Here is an 18,920-nt window from a genome sequence, read left to right as displayed (position 1 = left end):
TGGTGATAATGAGAAGTTTTGGATATACATAATTGTGATGATTATGCAACACTGGACTATATTTAAATGCCAGTGAACTCTACACTTACAAATGGTTAAAATGATAAACAGTATTTTATATATATCCTACCAAGCAGAAAAAAGATGAAACCACAATTCGTAATTAAATGCTTACTATGTGTATGGCATTGGGCCAAAAGAGAACTATGTGTTCGCCATAGCCACACGGCTTTGTTCTCTATCTCGCACAGATGTAGGAAAATGAGTAACAGCATCATGCCTTCTGTAAGGCCACATGTCATTTCCAATATTAACAGTAAAATGGCCTATTCTGAAATGCTAATCCATTTTCCAGGCTCAATCAGACCCCAAAATACACCCTTTATGAAGATTAGCTTCAGGGGACTTGGAACACATTAAAACCAGCATACATTTTATTTTCAAGCACACAGTAAACACCGAACTTTTCCAGGGCTACTATACCCTGCATGAATTCTTCTTGTATAGAATCACGTAGAATTGGAAGTTGTTTTTGGTGAGGCTGCTGATTATCAAGAATCAAGACACAGGAGGGGCACCTGGGTGACTCAGTCAGTTGAGCATCTGACTCTTGATATCAGCTTGGGCCATGATCTCAGGGTCCTGGGATCGAGCTCCAAGTCGGGCTTCATGCTCAGCGTGGATTCGACTTGGGATTCTCTCTCCTTCTGCTCCTCACCCCATCCCCCCAACCCCGCTCTAAATAAATAAAAATCTTTATATTAAAAAAAAAAAGAATCAAGACACAGGAGCCTCAAAGGTAAAGAAAGTTTTACATCTGACATCTTCAAAACCAAAAAAATCGCATATTTTGCTTTCAAAGTAAAGGATATTTTATCTCAGCCTTCAATCCACACAGTGTCTACTGTGAGACGACCCGTGTTAATTCTGCATAATTCTTCTCATACATAATTTACTTCAAGTGAGATGAGAGCCTAACTATAAAACATGCAATTTTCAACACAATTTGCATTATCTGAAGTATTCGAGGTTGAAAAGTAGAACTCTACAACTTATCTTAAAAGAAAGAGTGAATTCCAGGAGTTTTTTATCGTTTGGCTGACAGAACACACAAAACCAGGCAGAGAAATCCCCAAAGAAATGATGGTCACGTCTCACTGTTGTTTGTCCCGTGGTCCTTCATCTTCTAAGCATTTATTATATTTTCTTTTAAAGATATTAGACATTTATTTTGATCACAAATGCAATCCAACTGTGAATAAATAAATGGATTATCTTTTAATGTCTGCGCCCCACCCCTGCAATGTTCCCTTGAATAGAAAAAAGAGCTGAATGTCTCTTCAAAGCCTATTTGGCCATAGCTGTCCCACCTGTGGTTTTAAAAACAGACTCTAACTTATCTTCTGAAATTCCTTCTTGAACTACAGCTCATTCTGTTACAGAAATCCTGGGAAAGAAGTCCTACTGATATTGCCGATAGTCTCCAAAAGGTGAGGATGGTAACTGGGCTGAAGGCAGCTGAGAAGGGTCTTCAGCAAACTGAGGACCTGCAGTTAAGAAAGAAAAGAATCTGAAAAACCACCTGACTATTACACAATTAAAAAGAACAAGTCTCTGTAGAGAGCAAATCAATCAACTCAGTAAAAATAACGTGCTACCTTAGAGCTGTCCTCTGAATTTCTACTGCCTAATTTTCATGAGAGTGCCTCCAAATGTGGTAAAACACGACAGCCTGGTTTCCCTTATGCTCCAGAATGAACAGCTCTCAACGGGTACGCCAAGAAAGTCCGATGGGTTAATTACAGCAAGAAGTGAATTCAAGTTTTTAAAGCAATTGCTGTAACAGGCTGCTATAAAGATGGCAAAGATCTCACACGTCTTGACATATTTTTCAGTAGCTATTTAAAATTATTTTCACAAAGTTTAAGTATCTTAGTCATGTTTTATGAGCAATCAGTAACGCGGTTTATACAACCAGTTAGAGAATGAGTTCCGAAATGGGAAGACATCCCCTAGTCTGCTGTAGAACAAAGTCTTGTAATATTTAGTTTTCAAAGGATGGGAGGGCCTGTGAACTGAGGGCAAAAAGTGTTTTGTTTTCTTTAAGATTTATTTGAGAGAGAAAGAGCAAGCGTGAAGGGTGTGAGCTGGGGAGGTGGGGGGCAGCAGAGGCAAAGGGAGAGGGAGAGAGAAATGTAAGCCTGAGCTGGGCACGCAGATGGACACAGGCTCAATATTACAACCCTGAGATCAAGACCAGAGCCAAAACCAAAGTCAGATGCTTAACAGGATGAGCCACCCAATGCACCCCCAAAAAATGCGGTTCTTAAAAAAAAAAAAAAAAAAAAAAAAAAGACTTTTATGGCCATAATCACAATTATTTTCCTCAGGGAAACTAAAGCAGACTAAAACATAACTGTACAGAAGAGAGAAAGAGGGCAGTGGTAAAATTCCCTGAAGCTTTCCAATGCTTCAATCCAATGATACATTTTTTCCCCACTATAAAAGCATTATCTGTTCATTTCAGAAAACTAGAGAAACAGATAAACCAAAGATAACCATTATTACTTAGATACAGTTTTACTTCATTTTTTCCCACTGTTTTTAAAACTTTTTCACATCAGTTAATTCGAAAAATATGATTAACTCTTCAAAGATTTCCCAACACAGCTTTTCAGAAACGCATCTCCTATCTCAAATAAAATACAGCTCTTTTAAGGATTTCCTCTGAGGAAAAAAGGCTAAAGCAAAGTAACCTAGACTAATTTTTATAACACAATGTAACTTGGGACACCTGGCTGGCTCAGTCAGTAGAGCATGAGACTCTTGATCTGAGTCATGAGTTTGAGCCCCCAGGGTGAAGAACCTACTTAAAAAACAAAAAAGAAAGACAACATAACTGACGTTTTTGTTACATGTTTCTGAATTTCTGAAAAAAAGTAAACTTTTCTGATGTTTTATATGAAGCCTTTCACACCAAAGTGATAAAAACAAACTAAGAAGCAAAATTAGAATGTGTCCATCATAACAGATTAACTCAGACGTAATGATTAAAAAGCAGGAACAGGAGGTGAGAGGATCTAGGAGGTCCCTAGAACATCCCTGGCATCTACTGAGCAGTGTTTACCAACGGTGCCAAAGAGACACTGAATCCCTTGCTAGGCACCTCAGGGAAATCAAATCAAACTGGGAACTATGATCTATTCCTAACTCTATGCTGAATCTTTTCCAGGCTCCAAAAATAATTTTCAACATGTGTCGCTATTCTGTATATTTCCTTCCCCAAACGCCAGGTCAAATTTTTCCTACTAAAACCCTCATGATTATCTTTATTCTTCCTTCCAATGTCAAGGAACATTGGCCCTTTACAGACAACTGAAGTTTTCTGCGGTTATCAGAAGGTACACAATTTAACAGCTGAGCAAATACTACGTGACCATGTAATGATCACTCAGCCCATGATTTAACTTTTCCCTATATTATCAGATAAAAGGAACAATCAGCAACAAATTATTTTACCAACCTCTCAAAAAAATTTCCCCTGCCAACCGTTAAGTGACCCTCCCAAACACAGCTACTTTCTACCGCTCTATTTCATCCTCTTCAAAGCAAGCAAAACAATCAAATCTCATTTATCTGTTAACATGTTAGCTGGTCTCCTCCCACCTGAATGTAAGTGCTTGGTTCCCACTACATCCCAGCATCTAGAACAGTGCCTGGCACATACATACATGTACAGTAAGAGGTTGTGGATGGACTACCATTACTGTCACACATCTGCAAGGACCTTTCTTCAAACACCTCTAAAATGACTGGCAATTTCTTAGAAATATGTACACAAGCACTGACAAAACCTGAGAACTATTAAGAAGGATCAACAGCAAACCATCTAACCAAAGCATTTTGGTTACTGTGGTTAAACACAATAACCACAGCCACATCTACCATTTCAAATAGAACCAAGGCCTATTATCGTAATCCTCATGAACAATGGCAAATGTAGAAATCACAAACTACCATATTTTAGAAGACAGGTTCGCTCTAAGTATCAAGAGGCCATTCCAGCGTCTGAGCTATGGTAGTAAGCAGGAAGAAGACTCACCATTGGGAAACTGGGCAGAGGCAAATCTTGTCAACAAGATACCAGCTCCTTCAATTAAAGCTAGGAGAATGCCACCCATCGCTGCTGACCCAACCATGGCCACTGGTCCATCTGGATACATTAATAACAAAGAGATTACTTTAATAGAAAACTAGTTTAATATAAGACTCAGTAAAGGAAAGAGCTGTCCGCAGAGTTCATGCTACCCTCATTCCCAACCCTCCTTTCTCACTGGCTAAAAACCAGGTGTCAACAAACTAAGGTCCATAGGTCAAATCCAGTTCATTGCCTGTTTATGTAAAGTTTTATTGGCACAGTCATGCTCATTCATTTAAATATCATCCATGGCTGTTTTCATATTATCATAGAGCTAAGCATCTGTTGGCAAAGACCTCACAGCCCTACAAAGTCTAAAGTATTTACCATCTGGCTCTTTACAGAAAAAGTTTACTGATCCTTGCCTAAACCACTACACCCCCACCCCCAAATTCTGTATTTGCTTTCTGACCCAAAGATCCAGAAGATGGTTCTAAACTCCTCATTCATAACAATACTATGTGGCAGGTATGATTATTAACTCCAGAATACCAATGAGGAAACTATGGTTGTCACAAAAAGTTTGGCAAAATGCCCAGTCACACGTTACTAAATGGCAGAACTGGAACTTGAACTGCTCTTAACCACTGCATAGGTTAGAACCCCATGCTCTCATTCTTAAACGTTCCAAATAAATACTCTTAATTTTCTTCCCCCAAATTGCCATATACATTCATGCTATGCTAAGTTAAGCAATGCTTTTTGATTTATTAGAGATCACTAAATTAAGACAGATAAGGTTTTCCAAAAAGTCTGGCTTTTACGAGTGTGTCTGTAATGACGGCTTACTTTTCCTTCTTTTTTAGATAATGATTGCTTACTTCTCGCTGCCAGTATGGCTCCTGTTAAGGCACCGCTTGTGATGGAGTTCCAGGGATCTTCTTTCCCCCTGACTTGAACCATACTGCAGTCAATCATGGAAAATAAACCTCCCCAAACTGCAAAGCTACCTGTTTTATTTAAAAACAGAAGAAATTTCGTTTTTTCATCTTATATTTAAAATATTACAGTCGAAAATAACTTTAAATAACAACACTATATTCTTAAAAACTCTCACACTCCAAACAAATATGCAAACACAAGCTTGGCTAAACACTGAACCAACAGTCCCAGTACTTATCTTTTCAACAAAGCGTGGGTTGTATGGTATCAGCTTGAAAATTAGCAATGGCCCAAAGCCTAAAAGAAATAAGCCAAGCCCAGAAGAGTCAGGCTAAACACATTCAAATCTTCCTTTCAGAACCAAGTATCTCTGTTTAAAAAGCAATAAACACAACAAAGCCACCCTGCTTCTTCCTTCTTTCTCCTTTTATAGCTCTACCTTACTTCGATTTTTTCTTTTCTTCAGTAAGTATCACTGAGCATATGTAATACTCTAAAAAAAAAATCACCAACAGAGATACAAAAGAACTCCAGCTATCCTGGAATGTATTAGAGGTGTAGGCCAATACATGCTAAAGTGGCTAATGGATGATACAAATAGAATTATGGAACATCAAGGGGAGAGAAATTACCTATCCTCTCTCCTTTCTATCCTTTATTCCTCAAGCATGAAACTAAAAACCACACCAAATCAAATTACTTGGCACTTAAACTCTTCCTAAACGCAGTTAACAATTTTGTCAAATAAAAAACAAATACCCACACATACACATATACAAGTACACAAAAAACTTCAGACAACACAAAGATTTTAACTGTCAGCATCTCTGGGTGACATGACACATGACTTCATTTCTTCATGCCTGCCCAACATCCTAATTCTCCATCATGAGTGCACATGACTTGCACTGTATAAAGAGTGGTTATATTTATTATGATTAAAGAAGAAAAACTGCCCAGAAGGGACCTAGTCAATTTATTTTTTACCCTCTGAAATCTCAAATAGTAGGGATATGTTAGTAAGGGCAACACACTGGGTTCCTCCAAATGTCAGAACCAGATCGTCACCAGAATCCTTTTTCGGTTTTCACATTATCCATTAAATCTAGTAGATAACCAGTTTCAGTATACCATAAGCCCTCATTTCTGGCCCAATACTAGATACCACATACTACATAAAAATAAATAAACTAGTTCTTTCCTCTTACTCAGTAATTCTACGTCCTGGGAGAGATCTGATGCCTCGGTATATTAGAATTACCTCACTAAATTCCTCAAACAAGGCTCTCCCAACCCCTCACCAGAGTCTGAAACCTGCCCATCCTCCAAAAATAATTGCCAGAATAAGCTATGGTTAACTGATGAGAATAAGAGTGAGCGCAAGCAGGGTGAGAAGGCGGTCTACCAGAAGGCTGGCCCAGTGTGAGGAGCCAGAGCCAAAGCAGGATAAGGTAGGGTCCGCAGCCTGGCATGGAGTTGCATGTATCCGTGTGGAAGGGCGGCCTGGTGTGGGGTGCCACCACCCAGGCAGGACAAAGATGGAGGTATTCATATAAAAAGGGAGAAAGTAGAATAAACCTTATGCGGCTGGATTGGAACTGAGGTCCTGGTGTGAAGTCATGATTTTCAACATGTATGTACAAATATAGATATATATTTGGGTATACATATTTGTGTTGTGTGTGTTTACATATATACATATACACTCCCAAGTTCTATTACAAAGAAGCCTGGGAACAACAACCCCCCAATAAGCAATGATGCACTTCGTACCCAGATTTTGGCTTCTAAACACCATTCTCAAATAAAAGGAACCCGAGCTTTGTGGCAGAATGGCTGACTCTATGGCTAGGGGAGGGAAAATACAAGACAAGCCTGGGGTATCTTGTTCCAAAATGTAAAAGATTCTTTTTTTTTTTTTTTTTAAGATTTTATTTATTTATTTGACAGAGAGAAATCACAAGCAGGCAGAGAGGCAGGCAGAGAGAGAGGAGGAAGCAGGCTCCCTGCTGAGCAGAAAGCCCGATGCGGGGCTTGAACCCAGGACCTGGGATCATGACCTGAGCCGAAGGCAGCGGCTTAACCCACTGAGCCACCCAGGCGCCCCAAAATGTAAAAGATTCTTGACGAATAACAGGGATGTGTCAAAAGCCCCCATGAAATTTCCTCTATGAAAATATAAGTCTTGGGGCGACTGGGTGGCTCAGTGGGTTAAAGCCTCTGCCTTCGGCTCAGGTCGTGATCCCAGGGTCCTGGGATCGAGCCCCGCATCGGGCTCTCTGCTCAGTAGAGCCTACTTCCTCCTCTCTCTCTGCCTGCCTCTCTGCCTACTTGTGTCAAATACATAAATAAAATATTAAAAAAAGAGAAAAAGAAAATATAAGTCTCTTCAGGACACAACTGTGATTTTTCCATGTTGCTTGTCCCCAGGATTTTGACTAGAAAAACTCAGTAGAGCACCTGGGTGGCTCAGTGGGTTGAGCCTCTGCCTTTGGCTCGGGTCATGATCTCGGGGTCCTGGGATCAAGCCCCAAGTTGGTCTCTCTGCTCGGCGGGGAGCCTGCTACCCTTCTCTCTCTGCCTGCCTCTATGCCTACTTGTGAAAATGTCACCCCAGTATTTTTTTTTTAAGATTTTGTTTATTTGACAGAGAGTGATCACAAGTAGGCAGAGAGGCAGGCAGGGCAGGGGCAGGGAGCAGGCTCCCTACTAAACAGAGAGCCTATGCGAGGCTCGATCCCCTGAGATCATGACTTGAGCTGAAGGCAGAGGCTTTACCCACTGAGCCACCCAGGCGCCCATGTCATCCTAGTATTTTTAAAAAGCAAAACACCATAAAGATTTCTCAATAGTTTCCTTAAAAAAAAAAAAAAAAAAAAAAAAAAAAAAAAAGCCAATCTCGGGGATCTGAAATAAAAAATCCCAATTCACTCATACCACAACTTAGTCTTTTTCTATTTCACTGTTAAATTTTAAAAAGTTTTAGAGTCACAGAAAAGTTGTGAAAACAGCACAGAATTCCCATATATCCCACATTCAGTTTCCCCAATTTCTAACATCTTACATTTCCATGGTGCATCTGCACAATTAATGACCCAATATCAACACAATGTTAAGTCCACATTTAACTCAGATTTCTTTAGTTTTTATGTCCTTCTGTTCCAGGATCCCACATTACATTTAGTGGTCAGGTCTCCTTAAGTTCCCTCTTGGCTATAACCTTACCTGATTGTTTTTTTATCCATTGAAAAAGCATAATATGATAAAAGCAGCCTCTTAAAAGACATACAAAAACCTGTATGACTTCTGCATATATTGGGAGTTCAGGGTTGGTGTGTGCTTTAATACTACTTACCCTTCTTGACAACGTAAGTAACCATTAAAGCAAAGGAAAATCAGTCACTATTTACTTTCCAGAGGGTATCATTTTACAGAGAAAAGAAAAGGAAAAAGATAAATCATCACTTCAGCCTCAATTTCCTCATCTGGAAAATGGGGATAATTATACTTACCTCTTGTGGTGTTGTGAGGATTAAAATAATGCTATAAAACCCGTAGGAGAGTGCTTAGCACACAGCAAGCACCCAATAAATGGCAGCTCTTAGCCAGTCTTTCCAAAGAAAAATATGCTAAAAACAAAGACAGGACTATTTCTTCTGTCACACAAAATTACTTAGGAATGACTAAAAGTATTTAAGTCTTTTTCATGTGTTCCACATGGTCTCCTCAACCTGACTCTATCTTTGTAAATGAATACAGCCTCCAAGCTTTTATTTATTTATTTATTAGAGAGAGGGAGAGAGAGCATGAGATGGGGGAGGCTCTGAGGGAGAAGCAGACGTCCCCCTCAGCAGGGAGCGGGATGTGGGGCTCATTCCTGCGACTCCAGGATCATGACCTGAGATGAAGGCAGATGCTTCACTGACTGAGCCACCCAAGTGCCCCGCTCCAGCTTTTTTATCATCTCTCTTCTCCCAACTTCTGAATAACCAAGTTTAAAAAGGGTAATGAATTCTTTTCACATTCTGCATTGACCTCTGCACGACATCCAAAACCTAACCTTGGAGAGGAGCCGGAGCAGCATCATCACTCTCTCTCTCATGAAACCCAATCCTTCCGATCACATTCTCTTCTGCTTTCTATTACCCCAGAAGCTATCACTCCTGACTCACAAACCTAAGCTTTACACACATAGTCTTCCTTTTGGATAAGAGGAAAAAAACCCAAAATACCAAAACCAAAATACCAAAACCAAAATACCACACTGATCGTTTGAAGGACAGAGACAAAATTTTCCAATGAATGGATGCAGCAATTCCAGTTAATTTTCTGAATAAACCGTAAATCCAGAAGAACTTACAGAGACAGTAATTCCTAATAAGCTGTAAGGCTGAACTAAGCTTCATCTTCAACCGAACAAGAAAAGCTATTGTGAAGTACAAATGGATAATTCTGCTTACCTCCCAACTGCGGAGCCCTGGTTTTAATAGCCGTCAAACTCCCTCGTAGTCTGTGGTTTACGCCCTATAAAGAAGCAACCAAAAATACAGCAGAAGTACAAGACATTTCCAGCCCACTGACAGGGCCACCAGTGATATTAGCAAATCCAGATTTTAAGTGATGATAAAATAAGACCATTCACCTACTTACCACTGGAGAATTTCGAAAACCTTTTATTGCCTGAAAGACACCACCGCCTATGGTACCCATCGTAAAGGCCCCACCGCAATCATCGACAATTCGCCAAGGGCTAAGAACAAGGGGGAAGAAAAGATGATTGTATTTCTCCTTAATAAACCATAAAAGCTTTCTTTCCTAACACAGTAAGGGATGCAACAGATTCCAATGCAGGGCCCACCACAACCAGTGAAATAAACATTTAGACAAAAGAATGCTGAACATATCTGCATCTATTCAGCTCCAAGCCATAGGGAATGGTACTGGCTTTAACCCCCTATTGTTAGCAGTGCTTCATTCTCATTTAATAATCAGCACATCTGGGGCACCTGGGTGGCTCAGTGATTAAGCCGCTTAGTCATGATTAAGTCGGCTCAGGCCCTGGGATCGAGTCCCACATTGGGCTCTCTGCTCAGCAGGGTGCCTGCTTCCCTCTCTCTCTCTCTCTGCCTGCCTCTCCGTCTACTTGTGATCTCTCTCTGTCAAATAAATAAATAAAATCTTTAAAAAAAAAAAATAATCAGCACATCTATGAACAGCTGGGCACTGAGCAACAGTGACTCAACAACTATGTAGGAAATTACATCATATTCAATGCTGATCCAATCTCCGAGGGATCGAAGTAAGCTCTCCAGCTGCAACAGAAGTTAAAGTTGAGACCCCCCCCAAAATGAATATTCAATAGGGGCAGAGGGAAACCAATTTAAACAGTTTTTAAAGTTTGAAATTCTTTCTGGGTTCACTGAGTCGCATTAGCACTTGGAACTTTGGTCTGTATTACGTCCACTTAACACACCAGACTACTCTCATCTCCAGTATTTAGAGGTTATATTTGTAAACCCAGTTTCCAAATGCAGCGACCTAACTTATACAACACGATGAAACCTGAATAATGTAATCAGAACAGAACTACTATTCTAGGGATCTGGCTTATAAAAAAGTCTGTGAATGGTTAAATTCAGTTTTAAAAAAATATTTTATTTATTTATTGGTCAGAGGGAAAGAACAAGCAGGAAGAGCAGCAGGCAGAGGGAGAAGCAGGCTCCTGGCTGAGCAAGGAGCCCGCTGTGGAACTTGACCTGAGGTGATCTGAGCCAAAGGCAGATGCTTAACCAACTGAGCCACTCAGATGTCCCTGGTTAAATTCATTTTAGGGGCGCCTGGGTGGCTCAGAGGGTTAAAGCCTCTGCCTTTGGCTCAGGTCGTGATCCCACAGTCCTGAGGTCAAGCCCCACATCAGGCTCTCTGCTCAGCGGGGAGCCTGCTTCCTCCTCTCTCTCTGCCTGCCTCTCTGCCTACTTGTGATCTGTCAAATAAAACTTTTTAAAAAATTCATTTTAGACTCACTGTAAATAAAAGCAATTTCTTTGATCTAGTTTTAAGGGTCAAATGCTACATAATGAACCTATGGGCAATCACCTTTGCTCAAGTAAATTTGTGAATTGAGAGTGGTTGCTCCCGGAGAATTTGAATGAGTAATTTATGCCTTTGGTGGAATACAAAACCTTGCAGTCAAAACATCATGTTCTTTTTCAAGTATAATACAAATCAGGACCTTGTACAGAATGACTCTCATGCAGGACATACTCCAATTGTCAGCAGGATGCTTCCGGCCTTGCTAACCAAGGCTTGCTTTTGTGATCCTAAAAGCAAAATCAGCAACACCTGGGAGTTTGTCAGATGTGCAGACTCTCAAAACTTTACTCAGGACCTACTGAATCAGAGTCTACAGTTCAACATGATCCCAGTTGACCTGGTTTCACTTTAATAGTTTAAGAAGCAGTGCTTGAGACTAAAAAGGATTAGGAGATTGTGTTAAAATGGTAGAAAGACTAATAGAAAGTATAGAGAAAAGACAAAGGAGAATGAATTAGTAGCTCCCTCAGAGTGGTACGCCAGTAACTTTAAAAAGAACTAGTCCAAATGATCTTATTAGTTGAGGATTAAAAAAATCAGTAAAGAACAGCAGGGTTCAGATCAGAGAGCAGCCAGAGTATTCCAGGAGAGATATATAAAACATGGAAATAGTTTCTGAACTCTGGCTAAATCAAAATATTCCTACAGAGAAGTGATGGGCTACACAGAAGGAAAGTTGAAGCCAGACTCTAAAATAATGGAAATACTAGACAAATGCAGGGGACAGAGAAAAAGTAACATAACACGATTAAGTTATCATTTGCTAAGTATCAACTATGTTTTAGATGTCTTCGATGCAAATAAGACCTATGATTTTCAAGAAAGGTTATTCTCCAATAGAATTTCTAAGCTTTTAACTTCGTGAAGAAGAGTATTCCTGTCTCCTCTCCATTTTACGGTGGACGGAGGCTCAGACAGAGATTAATCTGCCCAAGATCATATAGGCTGTAACCAGTACAATTCAAATACAAAAGCTAGGACTCCAAAGCTCTGAATCCTTTCCATTATATCACAGGGACTATAGGTTTTCGAAAAGAAACATATGGTAAAATGAAGGATTTAGGATAATTAAGTTCATATGATGTATTAAAGTGGGCTGTATTAATGGGATTGTATTAATGAGATGTATTAATGAGGGCAATTAAGAAGCTGTTGCAAAAGGCGTTAAGGATGCCACATAAGATTGTGATAATAGGCATGGAAAGGCAGAGTTATGAAAAGAATTCAGACAGCATATGGTGTATACGTTTGGAGGTGGGGTGGTGTGGAGGGAGGAAGAAGATTCTTATAGTTTGAGGCTGGAGGATTTGAGAAAATGCTCTTACCAAACAGGGTAATACTGAAGATCAAAAGCAGGTCTGACTACAAAACCAACTAGACAACTGATTGTATTGCTTCAGGACATATGCACTAAGAGAAAGCAAAGGGACCACCTCATCAAGTAGTAGATAAAAACTCATTATTCTTATATCTTTAATTCAACAAAGTTAAAAAAAATTACCCTCCTGCCAGCCTGCGTCATTATACTACACCCAACAGCAGCTGATTAACAGTCTACAATGTGCTGAATTCTGCACACTTTAGAAAGGGGGATAATCACATTTGATAATTTTAAAGAGCCAGGAGGTGCTGAAACATGCCCCGTATCCCATTTGAGTGACTTAAAAAAAAAAAAAAAAAAAAAAAAAGGCACAAAGCAGGTAACATGGCTACTGCTGGCAAGGTAAAAATATAAAATCGTAGGCATTTTCACAAGTTGAGGATGACACTGGCTTTTGTTCTAACCCAATAAACAGGTGATTAACGCAGTAACGAGATCTGATTTCCCTCTTAACACCCCCCGAAGCCTTAAATTTAGGCAATCTGAGACCTGACAGCAATTAACCTGTTTTTATAACTATGTATGTGCCTGATTTATTCATGCTGTTACTCTCTGAACCTGTAGTGGTGCGCATACAGACCTCACTCAAATACTGAATACATGAATTTCTGTTCATGGTTTCTCAAAGAACACATGCTACTATCTCTATTTTCCAGATAATCCCTGTCTCCCTTCTCCCTTAAGGCAAAATTCAAAGGGTGAAAACGAGGCTCCTGTCTACAGGAGCTTACCCAGGCCCTTTAGGTAAAATCTCTGTTCCATACACTTGAAAATGCTTCGCCCTGCGGACACAGGTCACGATACAAATAATGCCTTAAGAATGGCATCCCTTTCAGCGGCCTCCTGCCCATTCCTCAACACAGGAACTGAGCAAAGCGAGACATGGGGACGCGTCCAAGGTCACCTCAGCAGACAGAGGGGATTTATTACGGACCCCGCCCAAGATCGACTACGCCCCGGGTTGGGAGCCGGTTCCGAGGCTCCGTCAAGCCTAAGCGTGGGCCTCCTCATCCAATGCAAGGTCATCGGGGTGCCGGGTTGTTGGAGGCGAGGCTGCCACACGCGGCCCGGGGAGTACAGGGCTGAGAAGCTGGCTGGCTGCTCTAGACGGCGCTGCCTACGTTTATCAAACCCAGGTCAACAAGCCCGCGACTGAGTTCAATTTGCACCTCCGGGCACTGGACAAGAGAGGACGAGGACCGTGGGCAGAGGGGCAGGAGGAAAGCAGTAACAGTGATAAAGCTCACCAAGGTTCTCGCGCGTACTCCTCCATCTTGACTCCACCTGCGCGAGTGATGCCGGGCAACTTGGGTGGAGCCTGACCCTAGAGGCGGAAGTGATCTCGAGAGGAGGGCGTTAAGGTCTATGTGGATTGGTCCACCTTTTCCTCCCGCAACCAATGGGAGCCTGGACTTCAGGGCAGCGTGGGGGCGGGGCAGAGGTGCTGCGTAGCAGCCGTGGCCCCGCCCAGGTCCTCGAAGGCTGCAAGTCTGGGCTACGTGGACTGGTAGCTTCTCAATCGCGAGGGGTTCAAGTTACACGGTCACTGAAGGTTCCGTGGACTGAGATAAACCTGGCCTTATTCCGCTAGGGTTCACCAAATTTCCTAAATACATTTCTTTGTTTGTTTGTTTTTAGTACCTTGGCTGCTACTTGGGAATTAATGTTAGCTAAATCGCGATGGTTTGTGAAACTCAACCAACTGTAAGGAGCAGGAGCAGGAGCAGGAGCAGGGTTAGGACCGACAGTGTCATAGTCCTTATAATTACAGTGCTTGGAATGTGATAGATGTTCCATAAATGCGTTTGAAGTGAACTTACCTGGGCCATCTTGAGTGTTGTGACCAATTTGGGGCCCTCAAATGAAGGGACAACAGAACCTCGTCCAGTCCACCCTCCAAAAGATCACCAGATGTGAGGGGTGTTTAGCTCAAAAAAGAGGAGACCAAAAGGATGGGAACCCATTGACCTCTTTTAGCTTACAGTCAACAAAACCTCAGTCATGTGATGTCTGTTAAAGGAACACTTCTCCATTCCTTTTGAGATTGACTTTAAAATAGTATATAGGGGCACCTGGGCGGGGGGGGGGGGGGGGGGGGCGGTGGGGGGGCTCAGTTGGTTAAGCATCTGCCTTTGGCTCAGGTCATGATCACAGGGTCCTGGGATTGAGCCCCACGTTGGGCTTCTTCCTCCTCAGCAGAAAGTCTGGTTCTCCCTCTACCCCTCTGCCCTGCTCAAGATCTCTTTCTCAAATAATTTTTTAAAATATGTGGAAATTTTATGGAAAAAATCAGTGCAGTTCATAGAGAACTGCAGTGAAGAGTGAGGTACGCACCAAATCTTGAAAATAAGGTAAGCAGATAAACTGAACACTCCACAGAACTGGAGATTGTCAGCAACGTGTATCTTTATGTGAAAAGAACAGTTCACACTAGTCATCTGATTATATGTAAAGACCAAGAAGTCTTTTTTTGAAATGTGACTATAATTAAGAACCTTAAAGTCTAATTAATTGCACAAGCTGAAGAGAGAATGTGGGAGATGGGCAACAAGAGGAGCCAGAGAGCAAGCATTTGATGTTTGCTCAGCACCCCAGACCTAGTGGGTATGAATATTTCAGTAACTAAAGACTGGCATTCTCATGGGGCAAGGATATTTTTTTCTGTTCTCATCAGGACCCAAGTGAAATATTCCTTAGGTCTAACTACGTCCCCTTGCTCTTAGTCCATATTCATTATGCATTTTTCTGATTGTTATTTGGTTTCTGAATAGATTTTCCTTTAGGAAAGAATTCCCTGGATTGTGCTCAAAACTATTCTTGTGTACTTGGTAGTTATACTAGCTTATGCATCTGCCTCTTGTGAACTGGGTTCTTTTGAATCAAGTCAATTACCAGGGATGGTGATAATATTAAGTTTGTGAGTTTACAAAACAGAGGGCCAGACTCTTGGCTGTGGTTACCCAGCTCACTCCATTCCAACAGTCCCTATCCAAAAGAAACTTACTGTTCTGGGAGGCCCTTCTCAGATGGCCAACAAGTATTCTTAGACTTCTCACTCTTTGTTTTCTTTTAACTGCAACAGATAATAGGGTGTAACAGGACATTTTTGGCTGGGTAGGGCCTTGTACTTAGCCTTTGTTGGCTAGAGGAGGAAGATGTCACCCCTCCTTCAAAAATATCCATTTTCATCTGAGTGCAGAAATGTCTCAGAAGAAAAGAACTAGCACTTTAATCTCCTCCTAGCGAGTCTGAAAGAAGTCTAAGGAACTGTCGTGGCCCTCACTGAAAGAATGGCCAAAGACATGGAGGAACAATGGAAGAAAGGAGTGGGGGTCCTTGGGAGAAAAGTTACAGTAAAGGTGAGGGGAGTTTGAACTAGTGATTCAAGACGGCAGGGTGTATTGGTGAAAGGTAGTGTTCTGGGCCATGTTGGAGACTACTGCTGGAACCCCCTGTGATCCAAGTCCTTTGCGTATTGCTTTGGGGAAAATAGCTCCACGTGTGAACTAAAAGAACTGTGACTCTGGGGCCTGTTTTGCTGTGAGAATTCCCTAGAAGGGGAAAGGATGGTGAGATCAAGGTGAGGAAGAAGGTGAAGAAAGGGAGATCATCCTCAAGGAACCACCTGGATGGTTGAGCTCTATGAAGAGGCCAAGTCTGGCAATGGCACTGGTGTCTTCTTCCCCACTCTGAAGCCATTATCCACCCCTGCCACCCCCCCCATTAGCTTTTATTCATCTTCCACTCTTGGAAGGTGAATGGAAGGAATGGTGGTCATCTTCCACCATTCTTGGGGAAGGGGTCACTGACAAGGCCTAAGATTGGAGAGAGATGACCATTTGATGGATATCAAGGGTGCACAGGTAATGCTGAACCAAGAGAGGACCTAGAGGGAGTATAATCCAAGTCAATTATAAGACCCTTACTGGGTACTCAGGATTGTCCTTAGTTTTAGGATTAGGGTGGAAAGAGTACAAAAAATATTGGTACAGTTGCTACCCTCAGGGTCCTCAAAATGTGCGTGGAGAGAACAAATGCACTCTTGAGAAATAGTTGGGTCAACTTTATAAAATTGCCAAAATGTGTGACTTAGAACATGGTAAGTGCTAGAGGCCCTGAGAGGAGAGAGGGAGACCTGGGGGCCTGAGTGTGCTCACAAAATGTGCGTGATAAACGCATTTAAGCCACAGTTTGAAGAGTGGTCAGATTTTGATCGGTGGAGAGGAGAAAGGTATTCTAAGTAGAGGGAATGATAGCATAAAAGTGTGGGCAGGAAAGAACATGGTGTTGTCACTGGATAGGTTGCTGGTCCTACAGGAGGATAGAAAGACTAAAGCAGCTAGAGCAAAGCTATATCAAGTGATAAAGTTCTAGGGCAGAAGATGTGGAGAATGACCAACAAGCAAGACTGGAACAATCAGCTGTGTCAGGAGGATCTCTCCTGTATCTACGCATTTAAGCATGAAGAAATAACTTCCTTCCAGTTCTCCAGAATGTTTCTGGAAGCCAAATGACCTTGGATGGGATGACCTTGGATGGGCCCAGTCAGTTAAGTGTCTGCCTTTGGCTCAGGTTGTGATCCCAGGGTCGTGTAATTGAGGCCTGCATTGGGCTCCTTGTTCAGCAGGCTCCTTGCTCAGTGGGGAACCTTCTTCTTCTCCCTCTGCCTGCTGCTTCCCCTGGTTGTGTGCTCTCTCTTTCTCTCTGACAAATAAATAAAATCTTTTTAAAAAGAAGAAGAAGAAGAGGAAGAAGAAGAAGGAGGAGGAGGAGGAGAAGGGGGAGGAGGAGGAGGAGAAAGAGGAAGGGAAAGAGGAAGAAGAAGAAGGAGAAGGAGAAGAAGAAGAAGAAGGAGAAGAAGAAGAAGAAAAAGAAGCCAATGACATTGGGAAGCTAGAGAGAGGGACTTCCTTCCCTGGAGATGTCTCCCTTCTCTCCTTGGACCAGATTGGTTTCCTTTCCAGGGTAATGAAGACATATTAGAGTTTTATCTCCTATATTAATATAGCTAAAGGATTTCATTCTAGAAAGATACAGAGAGGTCATAGGGTAAGGAGGAGGCCGGCCTGAAATAGCTTCTGTGGGGAGTGAGCAAGAGAATAAACCACAAATGAGTAAAAGAAGCAGGAATGCTTCTTTTTATGCAGACCCAACCTATGGAGGAAGTGAAATCGCCATTTTCAGAATCTGCCCCTTCCAACCACTCAGTACCTTCAAGGGACCCAGACCTATGTAGGTTGAGCTCCGTTGAGCCAGAGGCTGTGGGAGTCCTTAAAGAGCTTTGTCTACCAAGAGGTCACAGGCATGTATGCGGCTCCAAATCCCCCAGTCCTGCCTGGTCCAGACCCTGAGACACTCACATTGGCATGGACAAGTGAGGCCCTCACCAGAGCCGACCTTGGGTCTGGGGAACCAGTCTGTGCCTAGCACCTGTTTGGTGGGCAGAGACGTTTTAGTCAGGGTGAGGGTGTGGGAGGCAATCTGTTGTGTCTACCCTCTTGCTCTCCCCCTTGCTCTCCTTCCAGGGGGTACATTAGTCTGGCATGTGCTGTCTTGGAGCTCCCCTCTACCCATGTCCACTCACCTCAGGAGTGCTGGGCCAGGCCCGTGGCTTGCTTCCAGAGACAAAGTCTGCTGCTCTCGAGAAACTTCCAGTTTCCCTCCCACCCCCTAACAAGAATGAACCAGTGTGATTCTATATGGACAAACAGTATATTGAGGGCTGACAGTGGGTCTGATGCTGTGATGCATTTAGCACACATTATCCTATTTAATCTTATTTTACGACTCCTTATTTAATAATTCCATAACCCTGTGCAGACCTAGTGGGTACTTTTTTTTTTTTTCCCTTCGGGTGGGTACTTCTAATGCCCTCATATTCCGCTTGGGGCCCATACGGCTCAGAGAGGACAAATAACTTACTCAAGGTCACACATCTCAGATTTGAGCCCACATCATTTGACTCCAGAGCCTGTGATCTTATCTGCTATCCTATCCTGTCACCCTGGCTTCCTGAAAATGTGCCTTTCCTGCTCATCCAGCCTAAGTGAGAGCCACCCCTAAGCGTCAGTTAAATCGGTTCCGGTTCCCTATGCCCACTGCCCCCGCCACCATGTATTTGGCTATGAGACCGGAGGTCTCTCTTTCTTCCTTTCTCTCCCTTTTATTCTAGCACAATAGTACTTGTTTTTCTCTGGGACTGGAGAATCCCCTGACACTCAAGATGTGTGTTTCGAGTGGAAGTGGATTCTGAACTTGGATAATTAATGCCCCTACAGAGTCAGGGGCCAGTGGTCCCTCATTGCAGGGGCTGGAGGAGACTGTACTCATGGGCTCTGTGTTCCTGAATCTTCGGCCCCCACTGTG

At 42.3% G+C, this 18,920-nt stretch overlaps 1 protein-coding gene across 2 annotated transcripts; it reads right to left on the bottom strand.

Moving 5' to 3' along the window:
* Positions 1–793: 793 nt before the first annotated feature.
* LOC111151091 (translocase of inner mitochondrial membrane 17A) lies at positions 794–17,847 on the bottom strand. Of its 2 annotated transcripts, none has more exons than XM_022508860.1 (6): positions 17,844–17,847; positions 9,731–9,830; positions 9,541–9,604; positions 5,020–5,148; positions 4,103–4,213; positions 794–1,547 (listed from the first exon to the last, which is right to left on the bottom strand). In XM_022508860.1, the coding sequence occupies exons 2-6, from the start codon at positions 9,788–9,790 to the stop codon at positions 1,462–1,464; spliced, it is 450 nt and encodes a 149-aa protein (XP_022364568.1). In that variant the 5' UTR covers positions 9,791–9,830; positions 17,844–17,847; the 3' UTR covers positions 794–1,461. The 2 variants fall into 2 exon arrangements, with proteins under 2 accessions (XP_022364568.1, XP_022364567.1); XM_022508859.1 differs by lacking the exon at positions 17,844–17,847 and adding an exon at positions 13,802–13,857.
* Positions 17,848–18,920: the final 1,073 nt, after the last annotated feature.

The sequence above is a fragment of the Enhydra lutris genome, unplaced genomic scaffold (genome assembly GCF_002288905.1).
Source record: "Enhydra lutris kenyoni isolate GAN:26980312 unplaced genomic scaffold, ASM228890v2 scaffoldscaffold25, whole genome shotgun sequence".
Classification (NCBI taxonomy): Eukaryota; Metazoa; Chordata; class Mammalia; order Carnivora; family Mustelidae; genus Enhydra; species Enhydra lutris.
The sequence above is the reverse complement of the archived record's forward strand: the minus strand, read 5'-3'. Positions and strand labels throughout refer to the sequence as shown.